General features: G+C 35.4%; 3 protein-coding genes across 3 annotated transcripts in view; all 3 read right to left on the bottom strand.

Annotated features, from left to right (window-relative positions):
• Positions 1–1,771, bottom strand: part of LOC129944040 (glutamate--cysteine ligase) — a 52,865-nt gene extending 51,094 nt beyond the window's left edge. Inside the window, exon 1 of the mRNA XM_056053198.1 lies at positions 1,519–1,771. The gene's annotated coding sequence lies outside the window, so the exon portion shown is untranslated. The remainder of the gene's footprint in view (positions 1–1,518) is intronic.
• A 7,809-nt stretch (positions 1,772–9,580) lies between these two features.
• LOC129945364 (nudC domain-containing protein 1) lies at positions 9,581–11,472 on the bottom strand. Its single transcript, XM_056055053.1, has 3 exons — positions 10,399–11,472; positions 10,138–10,339; positions 9,581–10,075 (listed from the first exon to the last, which is right to left on the bottom strand). The coding sequence occupies exons 1-3, from the start codon at positions 11,383–11,385 to the stop codon at positions 9,591–9,593; spliced, it is 1,674 nt and encodes a 557-aa protein (XP_055911028.1). The 5' UTR covers positions 11,386–11,472; the 3' UTR covers positions 9,581–9,590.
• Positions 11,473–13,922: 2,450 nt separating this feature from the next.
• Positions 13,923–23,691, bottom strand: LOC129946219 (fatty acyl-CoA reductase 1-like). The gene is made up of 11 exons (XM_056056335.1): positions 23,600–23,691; positions 17,947–18,308; positions 17,733–17,883; positions 17,487–17,572; positions 17,314–17,423; positions 15,167–15,250; positions 14,986–15,100; positions 14,743–14,911; positions 14,612–14,682; positions 14,257–14,382; positions 13,923–14,183 (listed from the first exon to the last, which is right to left on the bottom strand). The coding sequence occupies exons 2-11, from the start codon at positions 18,297–18,299 to the stop codon at positions 13,955–13,957; spliced, it is 1,494 nt and encodes a 497-aa protein (XP_055912310.1). The 5' UTR covers positions 18,300–18,308; positions 23,600–23,691; the 3' UTR covers positions 13,923–13,954.
• Between the last annotated feature and the right edge of the window lie 1,732 nt (positions 23,692–25,423).

Below are 25,423 nucleotides of genomic sequence, written 5' to 3' on the forward strand. Positions count from 1 at the left end.
AAGTGATTGTACAAAATTAAGAAAGAAAAATCGGTAGTCGATCCTTCAAGATTGGTCCTGATGAAGATATGGTTTTAGTGGTTAAAAGTCCAACACTACTTGGTGTCGAATACTGCCAAGTGTCTTTTGAAGATTTCCTCCTGTCAAAAAAAAAAGAACTTAACTTAAATTTAAATGCATGGTACCGATATTTTTTCTTTCCTAAGAACAGTTATGAGTTATGATAATCAAGTCGAAACACGCTTTATATTTGTTTGCTTATCATAGTAATTTCCTATTTGAACGAAACGTCAAGATCGATTGCTATTTATCAAATCTACACCTTGACATTATTATATCAATAATAACATTTTTCCACTTTTTTTATTTTCTTTATCTTTTGCCATGTATTTTTTTATCTATTTATTTAAATCATCAACTACAACACGATTTAAAAAATTCAACAGGAAAATGGTTTGCGATTCAATCAAATGTATATAAAATAATTACTTTAACTCTTATCTGCATAGGTATTTCCTTGTTGATTTTATAACTAGTGAACAAAAACATGAAATCAAATTGCTACTCCTTTCAATGATACATGTTAGCATAAACCTGGAATTTTACGAAGTCTAAGCTTTAAAAGGCGGGTATCATATATTTGTATTAAAAACAAAACCAACACATTGTTCAAACCTTCATATAGAACTAAACCGGTTCAGTTTTCAAAACAATAGAGAGTACTTACTAAAAAAAGATAATCAAGTACCTATTACCTCCTAATTAAGTTCCAACTCCATGAAACTGGCACAGGAGATCTCAGAAACGAGAGTTGTCATCTGATCAATTGAATTCTTATGTTTTTTTCTCGTATTATCATTCTCGAATATCATTTCCGGATACAGACCATGAAAACAAGTCATGCTTGGAATATCGTATAATTATAGAATCGATTCATCATAAGTTCCTACATACATGTGTAGCATTATAGACAACTTTTTGATATGGGCTTCATTCAAGCTATTAAGTTTTACAGAAAAGCCGCTGATCGAAGTAAAAAAAAAAAAAAGAAACTTACATAAGTTCAATCGGCATGAAATTCCAACAAACCAAGTTGTTTGTTTACTCAAGTTGAAGAAGAAGAAAAAAAACCTTCTTTTTGTTTATTTCTATTCGGTATTCATGTTTTTGCATGCATTAGAAGCGCTTAGTCATCCGTTAAGCTTAAGCATATTATAATTCATCGCATTAGACGTTTAGTGCCTCTGAAAAATTGCCCTAATTACTACACTGGATTCAAGAAAAATAAACCATTAGCTGATACGATCAATTTAATGAAATGACCGACAAATGTATTTCATCATGTGGTGGTGTTCTCTGGCAAGGAAGTAAAAATAAAGTGCAACATCATTGTACCTAAGTACTTTGGAAAATTCTCGATGTCGATAATTATAAATATGTACTTAGATCGAGCAAAGTTATTCAAATAAAATAGATAACTCAGAAAACAAGCACAATTATTTATTGACTTGAATTTACCTTTTCTAGTCTTTCTCTATAATATGCTCTTGTTGTTGGTTATGGATTAGATTTTGATTTTGAATTTGCACTTGTTCACTTGATTGTTTTGCACACTTCCGACACCGAGTGCAAAAATTCTAATTAGATTTTTGTTTTTTTTCGAATTTCTTGTTTTTAATTTTGATAAACGTGAGAAATGTTGAGGAAAATTATCGCGGTATCACCACAACCACGAGTACGATACACACAAAACACAACCGCTTTGCTTTGGCAAGTTACGCCAGTTTTTATTCAGAAGTCAGAGAAAAATGTGACAGTTGGAAAAATCTCATGATAGATTTGGAATGTCAAACAAATATCCATTGATGAGAGCGCAGGCTGGTAGTGAAAAATAGAATGTACTAGTTTATAAGGGATAAGTTCAGCCCGAAGCAGGACAGTTCACCTCCGCCGGTTTACCCATAGAGGAAATATATTATCTAGAGTCCCGACCGGTACCCGTCCTACCTGAAACACCCTCAAATTTTATTCGAGGTGAACTCTCCCAAATTCGAGGTGAACTCTCACAAATTCTCTATCGGTGAATACATGTGAGTGGAGAAAAAAAAGCAAAATGGGGAATTGGGCTAAAAAGAAACTTATGGAATTTTTGTGACCTGTCAAAAATGACAATCAATTTTGCAAAACAAAACAATGGGTTTCGGATTTTAAGAGTAAGTTTTGAAAAGAATGGGTTATACAATTAGGAAAGTTATACTTGTTAACAGACAATCAATAAATAAAACTGAATATTAATGACTGTATGTTTAACAAAACTTACCTGAAAATAAATATAAAACTTGTCCAAACAGCAAATAAATTAGTCTTGTTATTATTTCAATTTTAATCTGTAAAATATCACTTTTGTTTTGATTAATTTTCACTTTCATTAATTTCATTGAATTCGCAACAATTGTGTTTTGTTTTCTTTTTTATTTTCGTTGTCAAAATACTTACCTCGCTGTTGATCTGTCAAAACTGGGAACAACTCAAGTTGGGCCACGTTCGCATTGCAGTTCTAGGGTGCGCCTATACTTTCTGCATGATTTTTTCTGTTTTTAGCAAAACTTTTCATAAAAATCATAGAATTTGTTTGCCAAAAGCAGTCAAATATTATTTTTAGCACAGTTTTTACTAAAAAGAAGTTGCAAAATTAATTTTTCTTAAAATATTGCATTTATTTTTCAATTTTTGAATTCAACGGATCTCTTTTTTGAACGGCTGAGTTCACCTCATAGTTTTTTCCCCCGCGGTCGAGCAATGTGGGCACAAATTCCATAACAACTACATTCATAATGGCTTGGTCCCATAAGAAATGCACGGGACCACTAACACATGCTTATCCTTATGGACAAAATCCTCCCAATTTAGCTTGTAGGCCGAAAGAGAGCAAACCCATTAAGTCGGGACTCTAGATAATATATTTCCTCTATGGGTTTACCTCTGCAAGTTTACCACCACCGGTTTACCTCTGCCAGTTTACCACCGCCGGTTTACCTCTGCCAGTTTACCTCTGGACAGTTTACCACCGCCGGTTTACCTCTGGACGGTTTACCTCCAGAGCAGGTAAGGTAGTTTATTATTTATTATTATTATTATTTATTATACCTTCTAATAGAAAACTTTTGACATTTAGTTTCGTGTTGTTTTTAATTTTCTTTCATTCTTTATGAAATGAATTATGACACTTCCACAGTGCAATTTTTCAAAGCAAAATAAGATATTTAAGTAAGTTTTTGTATTTTTTTTTTGTTTTGTTGAATATTTAACAGAATTCAATCATTTTCAGAACAAAAATGTTCATAGGAAATGCAGCGTATCCTCTAAAAAAGTAAGTTCCAAGCTTTTAATTTTGCAAAATAAAACAATTCGTTTGGGATTTCTTCTCTGAGTTACCAATCAAAACAACCATTCAAAACTTCAACAACTTAATCAAACAAAGCTCAAATTTCTATTTCTTCAATAGACAAAACGACAAACTAACCATAAAAACATTCATGAGTAAAAGTATTTAAAAATAAATAAACTCACGGCTGAATGACACACGAAAAGGCAGAAATATCGGCCTTTGCATTAATTAAGAAGCACCCTGTGAGCAAAATAAGCCACATTTTAAACTACCTTACCTGCTCTGGAGGTAAACCGTCCAGAGGTAAACCGGCGGTGGTAAACTGTCCAGAGGTAAACTGGCAGAGGTAAACCGGCGGTGGTAAACTGGCAGAGGTAAACCGGTGGTGGTAAACTGGCAGAGGTAAACCGGCGGAGGTAAACAGTCATGTACCGCTCGACTCAACGGTCAAATCCTATCATTGTCTTCGAGTGCAAAATATTTGGTAGTTATACTCGACCATAAACTAAACTGGAAACTTAATATTGAAGTACGGGTTAAGAAGGCCTGTGTTGTCTTCTACGCCTGCAGCAAAACTTTCGGCAAGAAGTGTGGACTTCAGTTGAAGATGATTTTATGGACGTACACAGGCGTAGTACGTCCAATCTTAACATATGGGTCGATTGTGTTGCGGCATGCTCTTAGCAAAGTATTTAAATATAGATAAGCTAAAGAAGGTTTGGAGAACAGCTTGCGTGGGCACCACAGGGTGCCCTGCAGCGCTATTAGGCTGAAGGAATCAAACAGCTGGTTATCAAAACCTTATTGCCACAGCAACACAACGAAATTGATTCCCTCAGATATTATCTCGGTAGACACTGACTACTGCACTCCTAATTTGAACCTTAGTAAGGGTTTTAAGGTTATTTTCCCATCGAGAGAAGATTGGGGGATGACATTGTGTCGATAGGTTTCGACACAACCATCTTTACTGACGGCTCAAAGATGGAGTGCGGAGTTGGTTATTGGATCTTTTCTGAGTCCCTAAATGTAGCCAAATCCTTTAGGCTTCCTGACTTTGCTAGCGTTTTTCAGGCTAAACTGCTGGCAATAAGGGAGGCATGTAAGATACTTAAACAAAGCCCAAACCAAAACCGAAATGCGGCTATCTTTACAGACAGTCAGGCAGTTTTCAAAGCCATTAACTCGGCTACATCCGAGCCTGCGAGACTGAATATTAACCTCGGTGTCACCCTAATCTGGGTTCCGGGCCATAGTGGTATCGTGGGAAATGAACGGACTGACAAGCTAGCCAGACAAGGATCGGCCCTTTATAGCCCACTTGCGGAAATGGTTAAAATTCTTCTTGGCGCTATGAAGGGTAAAATCTTTTCTATCTACCAAACTGAATCAAACCGAAGGTGAAGTGATTTACCCAACTACATTATATCTAGGAAGATATGGCCCACCCATAACAAAACCCGTACAAACGGTCTTCTATGCAGGCCAAGGCAAGACATAGCCAGGATTGTTGCGGTTTGTACCGGACATTGGCCTGTAGGAGTTCATGCAGAAGTTGGGTATCTCTTACAACACCTTTTGCCGTAGTTGTAGTAACCAAAGAGAAAGTGAAACGATAATCCACTTCCTCTGCAAATGTCCTGCTTTGGCAAACACTAGAATGAAATACTTTGGAAAAGCATTTTTTCACGAACTTGATGAGCTATCTGAGCAAAGATTAGAGACCTAATCTTTTTTCTTAATGCTACAAAATGGCTCTAACATAATCGCTATGAAGCTTCTCTATAAATCTTTCCCTTTCTATCACAAGTCAAACGAGTTTTTGGTATCAAAACAGTGAACTACAGCACTAATTGGATCTCAGGCTAGGTTGCCTTGAAATCGCCATTTCTACCTACCTACCTACCAACTTAAGCTTTGAATCACCTTCGACGGATGTTTGTTCGGAATGCATTACATTAAAGACTTCTATTAAGTGCCCAGGAAACGAAAAAGTGTTGACAAAGGAAAAGTATGCCAGGCATAAAATAAAAGCTAAGACTGTGCATGAAAAACAAATTATTTATTTAAAATATGATGCGCTATGGTCCTGGTGTGTTTAGAATAGATATGTGTTAGAACTGTAGTAAAAGTCTTTCAATCACATTCGTTCAAAGTTTGGAGTGTTTCTTGGTTAATGTATTTTTACCAAAAAACACTAGCATCTGGTGATAAAATATTGGACATAAACTTATGAAGTGATAATAATCCTCCTTTTATTTTAAATTGCATAACGTACAAACTTGATTGAAGCTGCTGTTAATAGAGTTCCGCATTTAAACTTATAAGTTCACATAAGAAAGAATTGTCCTAGTAGCTAAGTCTATCATCGAAGTAGTTTCGTTGGCTTAGGTTATAGTTGAGCTGAGAGTATAGAACTCTACTATCTGATTCGCGAGCTTTATTAATAAAGGATTCTCGAACTATGCCTTCGTTCTTTTGTATAATCCTGTAAAGTAGCTCCTTTTAGTTGTTTAAATTGTTGAAATCTATATACAGTATCTCTCCACAAGTATTACCGATATCTTGCCATTTTTTGGATAATTTCAAAATATCTCAGGGTTGAAATCAGATGGTCCCACTGATGTACGTACATTATTTGTGTAATAATACAGTGAGGATTGAGGATGTGATTTTTACTTTTCAAATCGTCAATGATTTTAAACTTACCGTTGTGTTGATGTAAATATTTAATATTGTATTTAAGATAATTTATAGCTCATCGCTTCTCACTTTAAACGAAAACGCACTCGAAAATCGACTTCGCCCCAAAATTCTATGAAGTCCGTTCTAATTCGAAATACGCAACTTTTGGAGGCTTCAGAACGTGAACAAATAACTCAACTTATGCATCTTCTAAGCCCTAAGGCGTCAAAAAGAATATTAATTTCATTTAAAAAAGAATATTACGAATTAGGTCTTATATCAATCATAAAAGTTATTTGGCACAGTAAGTTAAGACTTACCCAGTTATTGTGCGACTCTAATGTGAATTTTATCTGCCGATTAAGTTCCAAGTAGCTTAACTGTGACTTTGCTTTTATAGCGTGTAACTTGTCGAGGGCCATAAAACAAACAATTTGTGACGAATGAGCGCAGTAATTGAAAATTGGTCCTATATGTATTTTCTAAAGTCTTATTGTTTTTTTTTATTAAGAAGGGTTTTGAAATATTTTGAACGCAGTTTTGACAAATACAATAAATATACAGAAAAACGCATATAACTTGCAATATATAGATCAAATAAATCTATTAATTTGATTTCAGTACCGTGGTGTGATGGTAAGTGCGTTGGACTCTCATGCCAGAGTTCTTGGGTTCAATTCCTGTTTTTTCTCAGGGGTAATGCCTCTTGTGAGGAATTGACAAATTCATCAAGAGTAATTATTCTTGTCATGAAAAGTGCTTTCTCATATTACTGCTGGAACACAATACAAAATCGGAGCCGGAGTAGTAACTGGAGTCGGAAAATCTGTCATAAGTTGTCGTACGTTTCACACAATGTTTTTTCTACGGCTTTTTGATTTTATATGGTATATTTGCAGTTTACAACCACATCAAATTTCTCAGAAAATATTTTTTTGTTCACTTTTTTTTCTTATTTAAATATTTTCCCTTTTTTTATTGAAAAAGCATAAAAAAAAATATAATCACCAACTTATTCAATTAAAAAATGGAAACGTCACATGTGTCGTACGTCAAAGTTAAAAGTTGGTCAACTCTTCCGACTACGGCTGCGGCTCTGATTCCAGTTGTGTCGCGTTGTGTTCGTACATTTGCATTTGCGTACATCGAATGTTTTGATAGCTATTCCAGTTACGACTCCGACACCATTGTGTTCCAGCAGTTAGCCGTTCGGAATGGGCTTAAAATTATTGGTCCCCTCCATTCCTGACAACATAACACGCACACAGGAATGGTTGATAATTGTCAATCACTAGGCCCTCGTTCTCAAAGGGCTATTTCGCCACCGAATTAATTTTGTATTTAATTTGATTTCAAATCACACATAAGTCATTTGATCAATATATATTTATATCCAAAAGTTTTGAATGGCTCAAAGTAACCTCACTCTTTTAACAATTTAGGACAACTTTTAGATTTAGAGCCCCCGCAAACTGCAGACTTTTTGTCGGCCGATAATTTAGTCGGGTTGGGCTGAAAGTGCGCACACCGAGCCAACTAAACAGTGTGGTTGGTGAGCATGGCGCAGACTATCCAACAGTCGGCCGACTATTTTCGAACTAGTTTGTTACTGACTTTTGAAGCGGTTGCACAATGAAAATATTGTCCAGAAAAATTATTGCTCTCATCCTACTCCGTAGGAGGAAAATCAAGAAGAGATTCCGAGAGTAGATATTGGGTGCATACCATTCTCAGTGATAGATTAGTTAGTGGAAAATTTTACACTATGCATTCCAAATTACTTGATTACCCGAAAAATTTTTTCACCTATTATCGAATGAGCATTATCAGCTTTAATGCGAATAACGAAGGAAGATACAAATTTAAGACTTTCTATACCTGTGGAGGAGAGATTGAGCGTTACGATAAGGTAAGATAAACCACAACTATATTTCAACTATTTTTATTAGAATTAAAATATTACAAAATTCGGCGTTTTGAGAAATCAAGTTATTTACAAACGGTAAAGTAGTACGACGAACGGTTGAATGTACTTTTGGGATCCTTGCTAACAAATGGCGTATATTCCACCGACCAATTTATGTCAATATCAATTTTTGTGTCAAAATAATAAAAGCTTGCTGTGTCCTGCATAATTATGTAAGAATCAAAGATGGAATACATTTCACAGAAACTCTCTACAATTTTCCCATGACAAACTTAACCGAGGAAGAAATAATATGAATAACGTGCGACAGTACATGTTGTCATACTTTATTTCTCCCGGAGGCGTGATTCCGTGTCAATATAACAAAGTGTAATAATTGTAAATAGATAAATAAATAAATAAATACAAATTCACATAATTACTCTAATATTTTTATTTTTACGTTCCTACCTTTGTTTGTTTTTTCCTCGGCGCTAAGCCGATTCCAATCAAGAACAACTGCTTCGCAAACTTCCTCCCACAGTTTTTTTTTCACATTCGCGTCGGAGTACTCTTTTAAACCTTTTTTATAAAGCGCAGGTCTTTTCTCGACTTCTTCAATCAACTTTTCGACGGAACTTTCTATAATCAACAATTGTGATTTGGGCGACGCCATATTCAAAACACAAGTACACGATGCCAAATCATAGAGCGAACTGAACTATCGGCCGACTAAACAATCGTCATGTATGCGCAGGCGTGTATGCGCCAATACTGATTAAACAGTCGGCCGATAGTTCGCCGACAGATTAGTTTGAATGTAATTGGGTAGCCTATTAAACTTTTTTATCGGCCGATACTGAATCGCTGTTGTGTGCGCATATGCAGTCCTCTTCATACTGATTAACAAGCCGACCAAACTATCGGCCGATAAAAAGTCTGCAGTCTGCGGGGGCTCTTAAGAATTAAAAATAAAAATCGTTCTTTTAATTCGATACTTCAGATTTTTTAATGACTTGTTTATGATGAAATTTTTGGGCTTAAAAAAATATATTTAAAAATATTACAAACTTTCGTTGTTTTCAAATACCTAATTATGTATGTCGGCTCCTAAAAGAACTCAAGAACTCGGTTTTGGTTTGTCGTAATCCCAAAAATAATTGAATTTTGATGTAAATATTTCTACTTTTTGACTAACGTATATAAGTGGATTTTGTTTGCATAATGAGACCTGTCCAAAATTTGAATTTCGGGGAGAGGGTCAAGCGCACCCAAAACAGTTTGTCATGGATATATCCACAAAATTTTAGCGTGGTTTTCGTATCGTGGCAAACTGACTGTTTTTGTTATTTTACTATATGTACATTTTGTAAAAAAATATTTTAGCTTACATATATTTAAAAAGCTTGAACTTAGAAACCTTTAGATCTTTATAAACAATCTAAAGTGTGTTTCATAAGATCTGAGAAACATTGCCCTTAAAATCATCAAGAGTTATACATTTTTGAATTAAAACAGACTCACGTACGAGGATCTTAGAAAGTTTAACTTTTGTAGTGATATACATTTCAGATAAAATTTCATGATAAAAACTCACTATGTGATGACTTATTAGTTTATTTGCAAAAATAGAACACATTTGTCAGTTAACAATGTAATAACACCACTATGCGTCGCAATGCCCAAAACCTCGCCGGCATCTTCTAATGTTATCAAATGCTGTTTTCCCAAACTCACTTGTGACCCGCAGCGATTCCTCAAACCATCGGCACTGTCATTGTTCGATTTATAAAGAAAAACATGACGATGTGATTCACAAATGACTGCATAACTCAAATCGGGGGCACAATCCATGAATTTTTTTTGTTGTTTCGATGCTTGAACATAGCCAAATGCATGTAAATTACCCTCATGTCGAAATCCCCATTCGCCAGTCTTGTTGGAATTGTATTGTTGTAGCCAGAGACAAGCGTCTACGTCTTGACGGGTTGCTATGGCTGGTGGAAAACCTGGCCGTAAGTTTGTCGAGAACAACGGTGGACTATTGTCCAAGAGAATTTGGTGCGTTGCATTTTTCAATTGCAGATCAAGACGTTCTAGATTATACAAAAATACTCGAATGTCAAATTATAAGTGTTTTGTATTATTTTGACTTTACCAATTTTAATTTCATTATCTTGTGTTCCCATTGGAAAATCACAATCCTCAATTGGTGCTTCCAAATTTGGAATTGGTTGGTTTTCTAAAGGAAAGCTCGTATCATTGTTTTCCAGGGTTTCTTGTGGTCCACCTTCAATCAGGTAAGGCCAAACCACAGACGAGTTCTCCTTAACAAGCGTGATTTGTAAGATCTTGTCTTTCTGATAGACGGATACAATTGGTGGTGGTAAAAAATAAAAAAATATATGTATCTACTTACCGTAGTCCAGGTTGTAAGTGACTCATCTATCAAAGCATACAGTTCTTTGTCTATCAAACAGGTTCCATTGCATTCGACTTTTAGCCGGTTTTTTAACGTTTTAATCTTAAAGTCTGCTTCGTCAGTTTCAGAATTGATATTAACAGTAATGTCGTCATCTGTTTGTGTCCATGTGAACGAATGGATTGGAACTGCGTTATGATCTTTAGGCGGTGCTTCAATGTCAGTTGAAGAATTTGCCGACTGGAATTTCAGTGGACGATTGGATGACATGATTATGCACTCGGCTTTGGGCTCAAAGGCACAATAGTATAGTGAACCTTTGCCTTCTATGACATCGTGAATTTCAAAAGTCCATGGATCTTTTTCTTTCTGCTTCAGAGTAGCCCAGTGCATGTGCAGGGAATGTGACGATGCATCACGGGCAATCCTTACTAGAGCACAACTAATAACTTTATTGCCATTTACCATATCCAATCGACTGTCAAATATAGAAAAGTTTCGTAGGTCATTGGAGATGGTGAAGGAAGAGATTTTCTTCCACTCAGTTCCTTTGGAACGGTCACCAGTGTCTAGGATGTACACTTGCTGGATGCCATCACACAAGATGGCAAATTTCTCTGAAACCAACTTAATGGAGCAATTATAGTCGCCACTGACACATTGATCGACTATGGGTATTCTAAAGACGGGTTGTATAAGCTTTGGTCTCCCTACAGTCACATCATACGAACACCTGATTACTTCATGTTGTGTGTTCACGAAGTACGAAGATACACGATCCCAGGGATCAGAAATTATAAGATTCTGTAACGAAAACAACTCCGCATGGAGGTAGGAATACTGATCGTCTGATGGTATTGCCCGAAGTGGAGGAACGACTAGATCTTGGCGTATAATTGGCACACTATCCAGGGACAGTTTGTATCCATCGAAATTGGGACGAATCAATTTGCGATCTTGTCGTAAATCTACTAATTTAGGCATAGTTATAAAAAACAAAATTAAAAATTGAATTTATGGAACAAAATGTTTGCAGGAGCGGTGTTTTGGTGTCAAAAAGTCAATTCATGGATGTCAAGACAAGTGGCAGCGGTTAACGAATATGACACTTGTCTGTTGTATAACAGTGACTGCATTCAGTCAGAAGGAGAAGATGGAACGACGAGCGTGTGTGTTATTACACTCAGACTTTTTTAGAAATACGCAAATAAGTGCGAACGAGTAGGTGAAGTAGAAATACTTTAAAAAGTCTCAACCCGCAGAGTTCTGGGTTCAACATTCTTGAATGGTTTTTGAAGTTTCTCTTTCTTGCCTTTCTTGCCTTTCTTTGTTTCTTGGCGTTGCTTTATTATTATTTCTATTGTTACCGAGTAAATAAGAAATATTCCGTCGGACAAATTCAAGTGGAGCAAAGACCTTATAAGTAAATTAAATGAAGGAATGAGTGAAAGAATCTAGCTTCGTAGTTTAAGCTTTGGAATGTTCCACCCGTTGAAACAAAGTGATAGCCAACTTTTCTGGCCCTCAAAATTGTATTAATTTTTTCAATGAAAAACAGGTTAAAAGATTCTTCATTCATCCATTTATAATTTAAAAACGATGGTTTATCATTTGATTTTAGTTCCTTTGTCAAGAAAACGAAGGATTCTCTCCAGATGCCAATCCAATTCCTATTTTATCACTATTCGGAATTATTATCCGTATACATGATGTCAATCATCATCATTGCTGTAATAAAAGTTCAGTTTTCTTTAATTATTTTCACACTTTGACTTTGTGCATGAAAACAAAAAATGAAACAGAAATGTCAAACGCAACCGAAAAACATCCTAGTATTTATAATAATGCAAGATTGGTGGGATGGGTGTTCAAAAGAAAATATGCGAAACACACGCAGCATACAGAAAGTCTGAGTGTAATAACACACTACGTGACCCAGCCATCTTAGTCGTTGGACTTTTACCCTTCTGGCTAAGTCTACGTAGCTGTACAGCCCGTACAGCTCGTCGTTCCATCTTCTCCTCCACTCCCCTTCGATGCACACGGGACCGTAGATCACACGAAGAACTTTTCTCTCGAAGCGACCCAAGGTGCTTTCATCCGCTTTTGTCATAGTCCATACTTCTGCACCGTAAAGCAGGACGGGGATGATAAGGGTCTTATATAGCAACACTTTGGTCCCTGGAGAGAGGACTTTACCACTAAATTGCTTTCTTAGTTCAAAGAAACAGCGGTTAGCAAGAGTTATTCTGCGTTTGATCTCACCGCTGGTGTTGTTTTCTGCGTACGTACTGTATGTCCTTTCTTGACGACAGCATGTACTTTGTTTTGCCCTCATTAACCGTTAAACCCATTTTTTCCGCCTCTGCCTCAATACTCACAAAAGCCTCATTGACATCACGCTGAGTTCTTCCGATTATGTCAATGTCATCAGCATATGCCAGTAATTATAATTGGGTCAGGTAGAGCGCATGGAAACCAATGCTCCGGCCCGAAAAGTCTTCTAATCCACACCCACAGAACAGCGCAGTAGAGGAAGACCTTGGATCAGGTTTCGCGCACAAGTGGAAAGTGACCTCACCCAACTTGGAGCGTGTAACTGGAGACATCTAGCTAGGAACCGAGCTAGATGGAGAAGTGTGTTCGGTGAAGTAAGACTGCATTCAGTGCTAGAAATTAATTTATCTTACGTTTAAAGCCTACTATGCTGCTGATGCGAAACGAAAATTCCAATACAAAAACGACATGACGAAATCATAAACGAAAAATTTCGCAGTGCTTTTCGTTTTTCAGTACGCTGCTGAACTACAAAATATGTCATTCTAGTTGATAGCTGTACTAGATTTCTTAGTATAATTCTCCATTTTTTCGTTCTCAATTTAATTTCCCGGCATATTAATTGCTTGCGAAATTTTGACGTTTAATTTTGTATTGACAAAAAAAAATTGTTTACTCGTGGCTTTCCATGTTTTGACTTTTATTTATTTTTGATTTAAAATTTAAAATAAAATGGATTTTTCTAATGTGTTCCAATAATACATTTCTGAATCGGTAACTCAGGATGTTGAAGATGTTATTGGTATGTGCAAGAAGTGATGAAGACGAGAAGTGAACTTCAACTTCCAAAAAATAAATCGAAAAAAAAAAATTGATTTCTTTTCGAAGGAAAAAAAGAAACTGGCTTCGTTCGTCGAAGCCAGTGAAGCTATTTGGAAGTTGGAGCATAGGCTTCACAAAAATAATTCAGCCGTTGCCAGCCTTTGGAGTAATATAGCTGCAGAAATAAAAAAACCATGTACTGCTTAGCAAAATGTTAATAAATAGAATTCTTTTTCACTTATGTTTACCAGCAGCTGACTGTCAGAACTTGTCAATTGTTTTAGACAGCTGACAGAACTCTCCACAAATATTTTTCCGCTGTGAAACCGCCGAAAAAATTTGTTTCACTTCAGCTGCTTACTAGGCTTAAGGTAGAACGTCTACTACGCAAATGGGTTACAAAATAAAAAATACAAAAATAATATTGTTTTGAAGTACAAACATTTATTATTTATCATGAATCTGTCGTAAAGAACATGCGACTAATTACTATCTTGAGAACAAACATCCAAAATATGAGTTGAATGAAAAAGTTTAAAACGGTAAGGATTCGGAATTTTATCTTCGCCCACTTTGTTGATTTTAATGGCATTTTTAGCAAGAAGTACTTAGCTCCAACCAGGGCATTTTTGAAAAATGGTTCAATTTCAATGTTTGTGTAGTGTTGAAAGGCAAAACTTGTTCTAAGGGAAAAAAGGAAAGAGAGGGATTGTTTTAACTTTGTTATAATTAATATGTTTAGCAAATCAAACTTACTTGTCACTGGGAATAATATATTTGTCCAATTCGTAAAATTTTTCATTTTGAAAAGACCATTGCGTTACGTTGAAATAATGAAGTGCATTGTTGGCAGCGAAAATCTTACGTTGTAGTTTAAGGAAGCTAATAAAACAAAATTAAATTTAAACTATATAAAACAATCTATGGCTAGTGTTCAATGCAAGTTATACACTTAATCCAAAGGTAAATTAATAAGACAACTAACTAATTAAATCTTGATTGATGATGATTTTTGTTTTCAAAAATATCTCTTGAAAATATTTGTATTAAAGTTAGATTTATCTCATATAAATTGTATTGAAGCACTAGAAAATATAGAAACAATTCTTACAATGGTCTATTGTTAGAGATCCGAAGTATAGTGTCAGCCAAAATTGCAAAAAGAACATGCAATGTCATAAACTAAAAAAAAAATGAAGATAAAGATATTTAATTTCTTGGAAGATATAAGTTTTTACTTACGCGAAAATAGTACCAGTATTTATATCTAGTAATGCCTCCTCCAGGTACCCAAAATGTTTGCTCCATTGGATTGTCTTTGATTAAAACTTTAGCCATTTCGATGATTTGACCTGTTGAAACTGGACGTATTGTTGCCGTTGAACAATTGTACACAACCAAATCGTGTGGGCTTGAATAAATAGAAAGAATCATTTTTATTGTTTTCTTATTTATGAAATAAACACTTTTCAAGCCAATACACACCTATGCTTTTCGAGGCATTTCTTATAGACGGCTACTATTAAAGCTTTGACAGCTACATCAACTGGCATATAATCGAGGCAAACATTAGGATCACCATGGGCTGTTCGAAGGATTCCTTAAAAATAAAAAAGGATTCTTTAATTTTATCATTAAAAATGAGTAAAGTTGGTAAATGTGTTACCTATACCACTAGCTATGAACATTCCAACAGGACCATTAAAGTTATCTATCCAACCTGGTACAGGCTCTTCGACTGATGAGACAACTAAAAAATATTAAGACTTGTATATAGTGTATCCCAATTTTAATTAAATAAATGCTGCATAAAGTTATAATGCCTCTAAACATCAAACAATTCCTTATAAAGTTTTAGTAACGTTGTATAGATACGTTCAAAGCTAAAAGTGTTTTCTGCTGTCACTATATGAAGCAAAAGCATTTTTATGAATTTAAGCAACGTTAAATAAAGGCTGAATAAAGGCTGGTACACTATCTTACTTTTTTCACAGCTGTTAAAATTAAAAAGAAAACTAAGCTTTCTGAAAATAGTCGCATATTTAACGCAATTATAAGACTTGAATATAATGTATGTGTAGGTGCCATAGAATATTCATATGGAGACAAGGGCGGATCCAGACTTTTCATCAGGGTCACACACTTAGATGAGTTTTTACTCACCGCTTAAAAATGTTCTCTAATGTTTTGTAAAGGATGCTAACAAAATGTAATAATTGCTAAAATGACAACTTTAGTTATCAAATTATTTAGAACACTGTTGTCCAGCAAATTATGGTCCAACTATTTAATTTGGATGACTCATATAAAAGCATTCTAAGATTCGAACACTAGTCTAAATATGCCATATTTAGGAGCTAAAAAACAATAGCTTAGATGGTTGTTGGTACATTTCGCGCAGAAATGTAGGAAATTGTTTTGAAACGTTGCTTTTTTCCAAAAACAAAACACACTTTTCTTGTTTTCATTTCTATTAATGCGAAGAACGCTGCAAAACTTTGAAAATCCAGAAAATGAGAGAGGATCTGATATGTAAAAATGTCGGGCTTTTTTTGACGTAGTTTTTTCGAACTCAATTTCCGGGAGTCTTTTATTACTATCGTTATCAATCTGCTTACTCGTATTTGGATTTTATAAAGGCGTCAACAAAACTTAAAAATTGTAAAGACAAAAAGGTTTGGTTCTTGAATTTAAGGAAATAGTTGTATTTAAGAACATAATTTATCTAAAAAAAAATAAATTAAAACAAAGTTAGGTAAGTAAACAAATAAGTTGGGAAGAAAAGTCACAAATTACATGTTTCAAAGCTTTTATATCAATCGATATGAAACGTTTATTATGTTTTTCACTTAGCTATTAATTTAACAAAAGTGTCACTTGATTTTTTCGAAAATCATTTTAAATTTTGTCTTAAAAATATTTTTAGTTTAAGCACAAAATAAAGAGCTTATGAACATTTCAAATTAAAATTTCGTAAAAAATGTTGTCCCCTTTCTGAGATATCGATTTTTGTCGTGATGTCATATTTGATTAAAAATTCTAGTTTGAAATTGTTTACTAATGCAAAACTTGCTTTAAGTTCCTATATGTCGCAGTAAAAATCACTTCAATAATCACTATTTATGTGTGTCAGAAAAATGTAATAATAAATTGAAGGCTAATTTAAGGAATTCAAAGGCAACTTAATATAATATTGATGATCTCTTATTCAAGGTTTCATCTTAAGAACCTGAATACTTGCTCTTTTTCTTAGAAACAAATTTTATGAAAATAATTTAAAGCATGACTAAAGTTTTTTAAAGTTCTAAATTGAGCGAAAATCACAATTTGAGTTGTTTTTGACAGCAAATCACTTTTTTGTGAATGTCGTTAAATCACTAATAAATCTTTAAATGAAATCTTTACTTGTACAACTTAACTGTATAAGCTTTTTGGCTCATATGACCCCCCCCTGGATCGTCAATTGGTCAAAAGTTGATGAATTTGTGCAGTGTTTTTTGAATAGGGCTGAATATCCGATTCATATTATGTTCCTGGTCCAATCTTCAGTCAAAAGTAGTACTTTTAGTTTAAGGAAGTTTAAGGAAGTAAAATACAAATGTTGTTTTCATATACAAAAAATAAATAATTCAAAATATAATAGGGGTCATACCCATTAACGCAATACGATTTGTTTTGAATTGAAGGGAATTCCTACGAAAAGGCAAACAAATTATCTCCCAGGGGGGGTCATGACCACTACGACCCCCCCCTTGGATCCGCCATTGTATGGAGATGATAATAAAGAATAAATTAAAGATATTTTATACTCACCAATAGATGGCCTGTAAATTAAAACTGGTAATTTATCTTTATAGTCGTTAACTATTTGCTCTGCTAAGCCTTTTGTAAAAGTATAAGTATTAGGCTGAAAACCACTGTACCTAAAAATGAATATGAATAAGAAAAAATTAAATTTTCAATTTTTTTTGAATTTCAAACATTACTTAAGATTAAAAATATTAAGCATTTCTGTGCTATATTTTTCAGCCATGTCAATTGCTGTCCTCCAATTTACTTTTGCTGGGTAAAGCTGAAATTAAAAATTAATCATAAAAATGATATTGCAATTTTTTAAATAAACATATTTCCTAGTGAATCTTAGGTAAATTAAATTCTTGGACCTTATGAATGAGTATTCTTAAATTTCAATATTTTCCTAAAATTATTGGAATTTTAACAATTTCACTCACCTCTTCTTCCACTACATGTTTGTCGGGATTTGAATAAGTTGTGGATATATGCATAAATGCTTTAAGTTTCTTAAGACCCTCGGATAGCTTAAGAGTTTCCAATGTTCCGCGAGCGTTCATTAAAATCGCCTCCTTTAAAGGATCATCAAACCTTTAAACAAAAACGTGAAAGTAGTAGAAAAAAAGTGTATTTAATTATTTGAAAAAAACTTACTTTACACTAGCGGCAGAATGAATAACAATTGATACATCCATCAAAAGCTGTTTATTGGAGGAGCTTATTCCTAGACCAGGGAGCATAACATCACCGTCAATGGCCGTGACCTTATTCAATAACAAATCACTCTTTTCTCGAACTTTATTAAAAAATTCTGAATTAAGTATTTCCTTAAGTCGTTCTTCAGCAGTTTTGCCCTTCTTTCCACGAATCAAAACATAAATTCTATCTAATGTTGAACAAGAACGTAGAAGTTTTTCAATCAGAGCTTTCCCTAAAAATCCTGAACCGCCTGTTATGAAAATTTCACGTCCGGTGAAAAATTCCGGTATTGAGATCCGGTCATTCATTTTACTTAACTGAAAAATACAAAACAAACAATTCAAAACTATCATTTTCGATGGTTAGTTTTAATTTTAATTTTATTTTATTTTTATATTCATATATTTGGTTAGTACGGAATATATATATATGTATATGATTAGTAACATTAGAAGGAACTTGCGCCCGTGTTTACCAATATTTTTCGAGTTTTCTAAGAATGTTTTGTTCCTACATATATACACACAGTTATCAATCATATTTTCCTATATTATGAATTCTTGGTTCTTGGGAAATGTTTCATTTAAAAAAATGTAAGTCAAATAAATGAAAAGTTTTATTACATAATGTATAATACTTTCTTAAAAAAAAAAACCGTTTAATATACTCTCAATTGGGTTACTGTGATTATAAGAACTCAAAATATATGTACATTTTCCAAAATCCGATTAAGCCTTCAGTGTAAATTTATATATCTCGGAACTTTAAATGTGTATCCTGCTTAATCTTTTAATCTTTTTTTGTATTTTCCTCCATTTCCACTAAAAATTAACAAGAGTTCTGGCAATGAACCGTTATTTTCTTTTGCTTTGTTATGTCAAAGATGTTCAAATGGTAGACATGTGCATTCAAGAGGACACAAGCGTCCACAGGTTTTTCTCAAAACCCACCTCTGTCTATCAACTCCTACTCTCACCTCCCCGCGGTGAACATCGGGTGCCTAGTACCTCAACTGGAGATTGGGTTCCAACCCCAGTGGAAAGTTGTTGGGGGCAGCAAACGAGAGAGGGGGGAGAGGTGTTTCCACTAAGGCACCTCTCCCTATCCAGGCGGCAGCGGACGAATTCTCGAGATGGAATCAACCGTTGCATCTACAGTTCCAGTAAGGTTGAACTACTTAGTGAACACCTTATGGGGCTTTTTCGACATATTCGGAGCCGAGGCCTGTAAGGAGCGGTTTATCCGGCTCCCCTTCCTTGGAGTTATACTAAGGATCTGGCCCTCCAGGTTGGGGGTTGTGCCGTCGGGGTGACTTTCTGGCCACGTAAAAAATACCTTTAGTTTCGAAGCACCAACAAGCCTCGGATACGGACGGATTCACTGTTGACAACCCACGCAAACGAAATAAGGACAACGAACTTCGGATATGTACGTGGAATGTTAGGTCCCTTAACAGACCACATGCAGCCGAACAATTAGCGGAAGCCCTAAACTGCTGCAAGGCAGATATTACAGCCATCCAAGAAGTGCGATGGGATGGACCGGGCAAACGCAAACTAAAAGACTGCGATATCTACTACGGCGACTGCTACCGAGAACAAAGACAGCGTCTATTTGGGTGTGGATTTGTTGTTGGAACTAGGCTCAGGCAAAAAGTCTTAAGTTTCAACAGTGTGAGCGAGAGCATCACGACAATCCGCATCAAGGCCAACATAAGCCTAATATGCGCGCATGCCCCAACAGAGGAGAAAGATGAAGACACCAAAGACATATTCTTCGAGCTCTTGGACAAGACATATGAGCAGTGCCCTGGCTATGACATTATAATTGTCTTAGGAGATTTTAATGCCAAGCTAGGAAGAGAAGACATCTTTGGTGGCATAATCGGGAGATACAGCCTGCACGACACTACCTCCGACAACGTATTCAGGCTGGTCGATTTCGCTGCGAGGCGAGACGTTCTGGTTGCTACTACGCAGTTCACGCATCTTAATATCCACAAGGGGACATGGAAATCTTCTGATCAATCAACCGTCAACCAGATTGACCACATTGCGATTGACGCACGACACTTCTCCAGTATCCAGGATATCCGAACATTCCGAGAGGCCAACATTGACTCGGACCACTACCTCGTTGTAGCCAAGGTACGGCTACGGATATCCCGATCCAAGCCAAAACAAGGAATTACTGTGAGAAGATTCGACGTTAGACGGCTACAATCGCAAGAGACTGACATGTTCTTTTCCGATCGAGTCTCTAATAACCTCTTAAGGCAATACTGCCTTGCAGCCATCAGAGATGCCGCCTCTGAAGTGCTAGGTTTCACACGGCCACCACAGCGAAACCCCTGGTTTGACGACGTATGCCAGCAAGCGCACGCAGCGAAACAAGAGGCATACAAAACGGCGCTGCACAAAAGGACTGGAGCTGCTCGCGAGCTCTACGAGCAGAAGAGGAGAGAGGATACCGGCTTCTTAGACGAAAAAAAACAGAGCATGGGAAGCGCGCGATCGAGGAGATAGAGGGATGTCATAACAATATTGAGGTTCGTAAATTTTACCAAAAGGTAAAAAAACTTTCCAAGAACACCAGCCACGAATCGAAGCCTGTAAAGACGATCAGGGGAACATCGTAGAAGAACCGCAGTCGATGCTGAGAATATGAAAAGATCACTTCTCCAAATTATATAACGGCGATGACGAACCGAATTCCGCTGTAAGGGAGATAGAACCACTCAACCTCGACGACGCAGATCAACAATTCCGCCTGCCCGACCTTGACGAAGTGAAGATAGATATATCTAAACTTAAGTCAAACAAAGCTGCTGGAGCTGACGGCATCGCTGCCGAACTATTCAAAGCAGCAGGCGATGACTTGGTACGGAGCATGCACCAACTCATCTGCAAAATATGGTCGGAAGAAAGCATGCCCGATGAGTGGAATTTCAGCATAGTGTGCCCGATACATAAAAAAGGATACCCTCTAAACTGCGCCAACTACAGAGGCATCAGTCTCCTTAACATTGCGTATAAGATCCTCACTGCCGTATTATGTTAACGTCTGAAGCCATTCGTCAACAACCTGATTGGTCCTTATAAGTGTGGCTTCAGACCACTATCGACCAAATATTCACACTACGGCAGATATTGGAAAAAACCCAGGAGCTTCAAATCGATACCCAAATCTCTTTATCGATTTTAAAGCCGCATATGACAATATCTATAGGAAAGAGCTCTACCGAGCAATGTCTAGTTTTGGCATCCCTGTCAAACTTATCCGTTTGTGCAGAATGACCATGGAGAATGCACGCTGCTCTATCAAGGTCGAAAAAGATCTTACCGATGCATATGATGTCAAAAAAGGTTTTAGACAAGGCGATGCACTGTCATGCGACTTCTTCAACATCGTTCTGGAAAGAATTGTGCAAAACTCAAAGGTCAAAGGTCTATCCAATTACTCGGATACGCAGGTAATATTAACATAATTGGAAGATCAAAGCGTGACGTCAGTGGAGCTTTTTGAGCATTGCGACGGAAGCGAAGAACATGGGTTTAGTGGTCAATGAGGGCAAGACCAAGTATATGCTGACATCAAAAAAGGACACTGAACGACGACGTCTTGGACTAAACGTCACCATGGACAGCTATAACTTTGAGGTAGTTAAGGATTTTGTCTACCTAGGCACCGCTATTAATACAGACAACGACACCAGTGCTGAAATCAAACGAAGAAAAGAGAAGTAAAGTCCTCTCTCGAGCATGTAAAATCACCATCTATAAGACACTCATCATCCCGGTTCTCATTTATGGCGCTGAGGCCTGGACCCTGTCAAAGAAAGATGAGAGCGTCTGAGGATGCTTCGAGAGAAAAATTCTTCGGGTGATTTTTGGTCCCGTACGCATACATGGAGAATGGAGGAGAAGATATAACGACGAACTGTACGGGCTGTACAGCGACACTGACCTAGTTAGCAAAATTAAAGTCCAACGGCTTAGATGGCTAGGTCATGTAGAGCGGATGGACATCAACGTTCCAGCCCGGAAGGTCTTCGAATCCAATCCCGAGGGACAGCGGCGGACCAGCAGAGGAAGGCTGCGACTCAGGTGGCGCACCCAGATGGGAGAGGACCTCAACCAACTTGGCGTGCGAAACTAGAGACAGCTAGCTAGGTACCGAGCTGGTTGGAGACGCATGTTGGTTGAGACCCAGGTCCGCCCCGGACTGTAGCACCAACTTAAAGTTTGTTATGTCAAATGTGACAAAAATTAAGTGAATTTCATTGCGGCAGCCAAATATCGCAAATAATTTCCTTATTCTTAAACAATGAGCATAACTATCTAAAAAAATATAAAAAGGCTCATTTAACTGCTGTAATTACAGTAGCTGTCAAGCGAAGTATATTCCAAGTCGCACGACTCTAAAGCCAAATTTAAATAAAAATCAGTGTCAAAGCAAGCGTGTGGATTGTGCAAGGAATTATTTTTAACGCTGAACATTTAAAATATCCAAGACTACGAAATTACGCTTCTTAAAGAACTTAGGAAGACGCAACACCTCAAAACAAAATTTAAATTTGGGGAGGGTTCCGATGGCTATGATTTTTATTTTCACGATTTTCAAAAGGAAGACTAAACTTTTGATCAACTGCAAACCCGAGTTGATGGTGTCATGATATGGGGAGCCATTACGTATTATGGCACCATTGAATTCCAATCTCTTATTCGTAGTATGAATACAATGGCCTAATTAAATAAGGCTTTCCTTGCAATAAACGATATTGTTGGGTCCTTGCAATGGAAGTTCCAGCAGAATAACGCACCTATCCACACCTCTTAAGCTCGTAACTTCTTGAATTGATCTTCGAATTGTGCACTTACTAACCCTGGCCACGATTCTTACCCGACCTTAACATTATAAAAAATGTTTGGGGCTACAAAACTCAAAACTTTCCTTGCACCGACAAGGTCTTATAATTCATTGAATGACATTAGTCTATTTTTTTATTTTCCTGTGTTTATCTTGTTTGTATTTGTATATTATTCAAGTGACGAATGTGTTGACAAAATAATTAATTTTATTCAATATTAACCCCTGATCGGCATCAAATGTATTTGCATTTCTGTATTTGCTTTCCTTTCATTTTTTGAGATATTCTTTGAAAATTGGTAATTAGCATATTAAAAATACATGAGTACGTACAAGAATAAATTATCTGTTAATTAACACTTAAAACTTGGAAAATGGGGGATGAAAACAATTTTATTAGAGAAGTTAATAGTTTATCAATAAATTTTGTATCATTTTTTGGTCTCTTCTAAGAAAACTTATTAGAAATTTAAATAGTAGAGAATTTAAAAACTTTTAAGATTTGTACATTTAAAATGTTAGTTTTCCTTTCATACATTCAAAAACACACAACCATTAACATTAATTTTTTTTTTTCAAAAGAAAAAAACACACTTTTTTTACAAGTTTTTCTTTGGAAATTTTAAGATTTTTAAAATTTTTAAAAGTTAATCACTCAATTTTTAATTAATTCATTAAAAACAACATATTAAAACCCATTTTAATAATTGAAAAATTAATAATTTGTTTAAAAGATTACAATTTTGTACGTTGTAATGCGCGCAATGCTTCCTGTTCAATAACAAAAGTAAAACTGAAATTTGACTTTCACTAAATAAGTTCAAGTCAAAACCTCAAAACGCGTGTAATTGAAATTCAAGTGTTTTAATGAACGCGATTGCACCTCATTTTACCTTTTGAATTATGTGCATAATTTACAAGAGCATACACTTCAATAAAGTGTTTGTTAATATACATATATACCTTTTCATTTATTACTTTTAGTTACGCACCCGCTTTTCTGAATCCCGAAAACTTGTAAGAGTTTTTTTTTATATATTTAATTCCATAAAAATTCAGATTTTATGAACTTCGTAAAAGTGGGTCAGATCGTGGTCTTGCTATTCTAATGTTATGTACATGGAACATCACCACTTTTTTCATCGAATATTTTAAGTGTATTTATACAGATATTTATAATACAAACATTCCACAGGGCTAATCAAACATCAAACGTATTTGCATCTTGAGATTTTTGAAGATCTACGAAAGTTCTAGACGTTGTCTTTAAAATTAAGGTTTTTAGTATGGGATTTTTCAATAAGAGATTTGAATACCTCGCTATTTGGGCATATGTCAATTTTAAAGCTGTCATTACTCAAGTGAAACTGTACACGCTTTACTAACAATATTAAAATTATTAATAATATTCAATTCAAAAATAGTGATAATCTTTCCATATAGTTCGCAATTTTGCAAACAAAATTTGACGCACTTGATGATTACAATAGGCTGCCGAGATATTGTGTCAAAGTTCCATAGCTAATTTAAGACATTTGCCAGTTTTAGCTTTTATTTATTGGTTTCCATCATTTAAATTTTAGACAGGAGAACATTTCTGTCATTTGACAATAAAGTCCTAATTGAAATTAAGGATTTCCTGATTTTAATCAAACATTTGAGAGTTTATAAAAATAAACCTCACAGGAAGAAAAGAAATTGGAGAGCTTTAAGTGGAACGATTTTGTTATTGAAAAATAAAAATGAACTCACAGAAAAGTCTTTGGTTTGGACTACCTTAGAAAATCACTAAAAAATTAGCAAATTGCTAACTAGTAAATTGTTAAATCCTAAACAATAAGTTGTTTAAAATAAGCTATTTTTTTACAATTAAATATAACAAATTTGACTTGCTTACTTACTATATGCCCAAGATATTATATTTAATGAAGTTATTAAAGTGATTGGTAGGACTTATATAGATCCTTGATCTTTTCGAGATGATTTCAAACGTTTTGAAGGTCATTCTCTTTTACATAATAATTATGTTTAAACTTTTTTTTAAAAATTGTGAAACCAGTTAAAAATTAAGGGTATGTCTCCCGCAGAAGCGAACTCAGAACTCATGTAAATGTACTTGAATGTATTAGTGAAAGATCGTTACTCTCTTCATTATCAAATTCAAAATTTGAATTTCCAATTACTCTATATTTTTGCCTCTTGATCTTTTTTGTCTCTCAGAGCGAGGGATATATTTCCGAACAAGCAGCTAATCAAAGAAATAAGAAATAGAACAACGTTGCATGATAAACCGGTTTTTTTTTCTATGGCTAGTTAGGTAGATTTGTTGTTGTCTTTTGCATATGGTTCGAATTTTATAAAGCAAGTGGGTATTTTGCTATCGAAGGAGATGTTTTTTTCTTGAATTTCTTTTTTTGGTCGACATTTTCTAATTATTGAAAATCCCTTTTTTTATTTTAATATTTTTTAACTTCCCATTGGAAGTTATTGTAATGGGTCCGATTTGTCAAATTGAAAATTTTGACATTTCTCGAGGTTTCAAGGTCCCTAGAGATGAAATAAA

The sequence above is a fragment of the Eupeodes corollae genome, chromosome 2, assembly GCF_945859685.1.
Source record: "Eupeodes corollae chromosome 2, idEupCoro1.1, whole genome shotgun sequence".
Classification (NCBI taxonomy): domain Eukaryota; kingdom Metazoa; phylum Arthropoda; class Insecta; order Diptera; family Syrphidae; genus Eupeodes; species Eupeodes corollae.

What these genes read in the sequence shown, in the direction of transcription:
- LOC129945364 (XM_056055053.1), bottom strand. Translation starts at nt 11,385, where the DNA reads ATGCCTAAATTAGTAGATTTACGACAAGATCGCAAATTGATTCGTCCC. An exon ending in CACTTACAACCTGGACTACG is followed by an intron (nt 10,340 to 10,398) that starts GTAAGTAGATAC and finishes TCCGTCTATCAG; the next exon opens with AAAGACAAGATCTTACAAAT. An exon ending in AGATAATGAAATTAAAATTG is followed by an intron (nt 10,076 to 10,137) that starts GTAAAGTCAAAA and finishes TGTATAATCTAG; the next exon opens with AACGTCTTGATCTGCAATTG.
- LOC129946219 (XM_056056335.1), bottom strand. Translation starts at nt 18,299, where the DNA reads ATGAATGACCGGATCTCAATACCGGAATTTTTCACCGGACGTGAAATT. An exon ending in GTTCATAGCTAGTGGTATAG is followed by an intron (nt 15,101 to 15,166) that starts GTAACACATTTA and finishes TTTATTTTTAAG; the next exon opens with GAATCCTTCGAACAGCCCAT. An exon ending in TATATTATTCCCAGTGACAA is followed by an intron (nt 14,184 to 14,256) that starts GTAAGTTTGATT and finishes TTTTTCCCTTAG; the next exon opens with AACAAGTTTTGCCTTTCAAC.